Here is a 4839-nt window from a genome sequence, read left to right as displayed (position 1 = left end):
GTCCATTACCAACCAATATGGGACTGCTCCCCCTCAACCGAGTACCTCAAGCGCAAAATACTCGACCTGCCTCCTAGCCAATCACCAGGCTAGCTATGTCAGGCGGGTCCAGGGAGAAGCTCGTGGCGGGGGCCACCACCAATGAGTTAAGGCTACACCAACCGTAGCAAGTAGATCAAACACCATGTCTCAACCCAAAACCTTAAGGCATTGGGTTCGTGGGTCCCTTCCACTTATATACTCTTCACTTAGCCCATTACCGACCAATGTGGGACTCATCACACTTGAATATTCCAACAATCTTCCCCTCAAGTGTGAAACCCACTATTGGTATGTTCCCCCTCAACCGAGTACCCCAAACACAAAGTATGCGAAGGATAATTTCTTTTTATATGAAATTAAAGTGAAGTTAGTATTTTTTTTGTTAGAGATCTAAAAAAACATTTATTCTAAGAAAAATAAAAACTTCTCTCTTTTTCTTAACTGTGAGTGCACTGGCAAGCTTATCTACAACACATTTTTTATTTTTTTCAGAGCCGAACGAGGTCTAGACTTAGCCATTGACTCAATGCCTAAGATATTTTGCTAGACTTAACCATTGACTTCACCTTGTATACTCTTACAATTCTTCTTGGCTCCCTTCTTCCAACCAGGCAACCACACACTTCTCAGAGGTACGTTGCATTCCTTTCTCTGCTCTTTCATCTTTCCCCCAAAATCATGGCCGAATCCCTTCTCTTCAGCGTCGCAGACTCACTCATTGGGAAGATTACTTCTTTGACTGTTAAAGAAGCTTCTTCGGTGTTGAGTGTGAAGGCCGATCTGAATAGACTCAAAGAAACTTTGTCGTTCATCAAAGCTGTGCTGTTGGATGCAGAGCAAAAGCAGCAACAGAACAATGAGTTGCGTGTGTGGCTTAGACAGATTAAGCGTGTTTTCTCTGATGCCGAAGACATAATCGATGATGTTGAGTGCGAAGCGTTACGAAAGCATGTTGTCAACACTTACGTTAGCAACACAAGGAAGGTACGCCGTTTCTTTTCAACTTCAAATCCTCTTGTTTATCGTCTTCGAATGGCGCATCAGATCAAAGATATAAAACAGAGATTAGACAAGGTTGCCGCTGATAGGCATAAGTTTGGCCTTCAAACCATTGAGAATGATACACGTGTTGTGCATAGGAGGGAAATGACTCACTCCCATGTTGATGCTTCGGATGTGATAGGAAGGGAAAATGATAAAGATAAAATTTTAGAGCTTTTGTTACAGCATGATGGTGATGATAAAAGTCTATCTGTTATCCCCATCGTGGGAATGGGAGGCTTGGGGAAGACTACACTTGCAAAGTTGGTGTTTAACGATGAGAGGATAGACGATAAGTCTTTCCCATTGAAGATGTGGGTGTGTGTCTCTGACAATTTTGAGCTTGAGGATTTGCTTCGTAAAATTCTCAAGTCTGATACGGTTAGTAGTGCATCTGCTCCTACCCTAACTCACCAGGAAAGCTTTAAAAGTTGTGATATGGAGCAACTACAACATCTTGTAAGGAGTAAACTTGATGGTAAAAAGTTCTTGCTTGTCTTGGATGACGTATGGAATAGGGATCGTGTTAAATGGGTTGAGTTGAAGAATTTACTGCAAGGAGGTGCTGCAGAAAGTAAAATCTTGGTGACTACACGTAGCCACTCAGTTGCTACCATGGTGGCCACTGGTTCATCTTACGAATTACAAGGTCTTTCTGAAGATGATTCCTTGTCCCTATTTGTCAAATGGGCTTTTAAAGAAGGAGAAGAGAGGAGATATCCAGAATTGTCGAAGATTGGGAAAGAAATTATGAAAAAATGCGGTGGGCTTCCATTGGCAGTGAGAACATTAGGTAGTTCATTATTCTTGAAAGTTGATATGAAAGACTGGGAGTCTGTTAGAGACAATGAGATTTGGAAATTACCACAAAAAGAAGGTGACATTCTTCCTGCTTTACAATTAAGTTATGATCAACTGCCTTCATATTTAAAACCATGTTTTGCTTGCTTCTCCCTTTTCCCAAAAGACTTTGGTTTCCGTGCTTTTCATGTTATTAGGCTTTGGGAGGCACATGGTTTTCTTCCATCACCAAACAAAAACAAAACACCGCTTGATTTTGGCATCGAATTATTGCGTGAGCTACAATCAAGATCTTTCCTTCAAGATTTTATTGACTTTGGTACTGCTTGCATGTTTAAATTACACGATTTGGTGCTTGATCTTGCAATGTATGTTGCAAACAATGAGTTTCAGCTCATAAATTCCTGCGGTCAGAATATATTTGAGACTGCCCAGCATTTGTCATTCGTCAAAAATGATTTGCATGGTCAAACTTCCATTCCGAGAGGTTTGAGAACCGTAATTTTTCCTGAGGGTGCCAACGATGAAGCTTTCTTGAAAACATTGGTGTCGAGGTGCAAATACTTGCGGTTTTTGAAATTAATTAATTCTGAGTATGAGAGTTTGCCGCGCTCCATTGGTAAGTTGAAACATTTAAGATATCTCTGTCTCACTAATAATCAAATGTTGAAGAGTCTCCCTAAATCATTGAGCAAGCTCCAAAATCTGCAAGCTTTGCACCTCTCTAAATGCCCAAAGCTACAAACATTGCCCAAAGGAATAGGAAACTTGATCAGCCTTCGAATTTTGAGTATAAGCACAAAGCAATCTGATTTTCCGGACAATGATATTGCAAAATTGACTTCTCTAGAAATATTATGTGTGAAGTATTGTGACAATTTGGAGTCATTTATAGAAGGGATACGACTTCCTAATCTTAAACGGCTGGAAATTGTTTCTTGTGGGAGTCTAAAGTCTTTGCCAGTTCATGCATCTCCAAACCTAGAGACTTTGTTTATTATAGAGTGCGATAAGTTGGAACTGTCAAAGGGCGTTGACAACCAAATACCTCAATTAGAGTTAAAGTTTCTACAACTTCATTGTTTGCCACAGCTGGTGACTTGGCCTCAATGGCTGCAAAGATCTGTGAGCACATTACATTCTTTGATTATTAAAGATTGTGGTAATCTTGAGGAGCTTCCCGAGCAGCTGTCAGCTTCAATTTGTCTCAAAACACTTGCAATTGTGAATTGTCCAAAGTTGCATTCACTCCCAGATGATATGAATCTCTTCACCAACCTTGAATATTTACAAATTGGAAATTGCCTTGAACTATGCAGAAGATACCAGCCAGAAGTCGGACTAGATTGGCCCAAAATATCGCACATCAAACAAGTCTACATTTATCAACCGGTGAAGTAGAATAGGAAGAGGAATTCTCGGACAATGCAGTCGTTGAAGGTATTAATTTTTGCTTATTGTAGATTGCTGCTTTAGACGATTTTTGTTTCTCTATTTGGAGGAAATGATTTTCTTCTTTACAGATTATAATATTTGAATTTAAATGTTGTTACCGAAATATAGTTTTTGCTTAATGGATTTCTGAATTCTTTTTATTTCGACTGTTTGTACTTTTGGGTTCAATAATAGGACTGTCTTTACATTTTGACAACTTAGCATACGATGACCTTTTGTCTATTACTTAACGGATTCCAGTTTATAATACCTTGAAATTTGTTGCAGTGAATTATTTTCAATGATGCATCAAATTTGCCTCCGGCGATTGTATACATATGCATAAAAAATAGAGGTATGTATTTAATATAAATTCGATACAGTTTTCAACTCTATATGAACACGATGCTTTTGTATATATATTTTGGATTCGTACATATTGTAAAATGACCTAAAAGCTGATGGTGCTTACTGCTTATCATTCAGAAAATTTATTATCCTGAAGAGAAAGATTATCAGTATTATCTGTATGTGTTTGTACTTAAATAAAGTTTCTCCCCATTCAGTTAGCGATGGCTTAATATGATTGGAAGATTATCTTATAATGTTTCTTTTATACTTAAAACTGAATATGTTAAGATTCATAAAGAGATTTTAATTAGCCTTTTGTTCACCTGTGCTATGTGTCAGATTTGCCTAAATGGACTACTTTTCTACGACAGGTCACAAGAAAGTGAAGAATGCATTTTAAGATCAGCATCTGCAATTACAATGGCTAGCTGGTTCATATTGTGGAGTATTAAGCTTATTTTCACCATCATCTCCAAAGTTTCTTGCTTACTGTGGGGTGAACTATAGACTGCTGTTATTTCTTGCTTGCAATGCAGAGGACTACTCAGATTTAAGTTTTTGTATTATGACATATTAAGTTTGATGTTAATTCTTGACTCAACTTTAATACTAATTGTTTCGAACTTTGAGCTCCTACACCACCCTTGATTCATCAAAATCTCAATCTTTGATAATATCATGCTAAGTCATTAATAAGAAACGTTCAACCCTTTATACTGGAAGTTGCACTATTAGAATTCAGAAATATGAATATAAAGTTAAAATTAAGTTATTCAAAAACCGTTTTGGAATCAATTCAACTTATGAAAACTAGTCGTCAAAAACAGGTTTGAACTATTTTTGTATTTTTCCATTCATACAAAAATATACTTCGCTCCAAATAAAGACCGAATATGTTATAAATTCCCATATATGAAACGTTATTATTCAGGGACAACGATCAAAATGTGACACTATTCACAAAAAATTACCTAAATGTAACGGACTAATTATTTTCTCTCCAAAATGTCACGTCATCTAAATCGCTACAACAACTATCGACTTAGGAGAGCACACGTGGCAGCAGGTTCATAGCCAAGTAAGCTGTTACACAGTGCAGTGAGATTATGTGGCAGGCAGTTTCTGCCCCAGCCTGCCAGGCGGCCTAAAATGCTAGAAAGCTTGGCATGT

General features: G+C 37.8%; 1 protein-coding gene across 3 annotated transcripts; it reads left to right on the top strand.

The window, feature by feature from the left end:
• The first annotated feature begins 616 nt into the window (after positions 1–616).
• LOC133304754 (putative disease resistance protein RGA3) lies at positions 617–4261 on the top strand. Of its 3 annotated transcripts, none has more exons than XM_061504808.1 (3): positions 617–3324; positions 3607–3673; positions 4041–4261. In XM_061504808.1, the coding sequence occupies exon 1, from the start codon at positions 721–723 to the stop codon at positions 3283–3285; it is 2565 nt and encodes an 854-aa protein (XP_061360792.1). In that variant the 5' UTR covers positions 617–720; the 3' UTR covers positions 3286–3324; positions 3607–3673; positions 4041–4261. The 3 variants fall into 3 exon arrangements, with proteins under 3 accessions (XP_061360792.1, XP_061360793.1, XP_061360794.1); XM_061504809.1 differs by having other exon boundaries at positions 4009–4261; XM_061504810.1 differs by having other exon boundaries at positions 3580–3673.
• The last annotated feature ends 578 nt before the right edge of the window (positions 4262–4839 follow it).

The sequence above is a fragment of the Gastrolobium bilobum genome, unplaced genomic scaffold (assembly GCF_033153095.1).
Source record: "Gastrolobium bilobum isolate Gb01-03AN ecotype WA unplaced genomic scaffold, APGP_CSIRO_Gbil_v1 utg109845, whole genome shotgun sequence".
NCBI lineage: Eukaryota > Viridiplantae > Streptophyta > Magnoliopsida > Fabales > Fabaceae > Gastrolobium > Gastrolobium bilobum.
The sequence above is the reverse complement of the archived record's forward strand: the minus strand, read 5'-3'. Positions and strand labels throughout refer to the sequence as shown.

Coding starts and splice junctions, on each gene's coding strand:
- LOC133304754 (XM_061504808.1), top strand. CDS start 721: ATGGCCGAATCCCTTCTCTTCAGCGTCGCAGACTCACTCATTGGGAAG.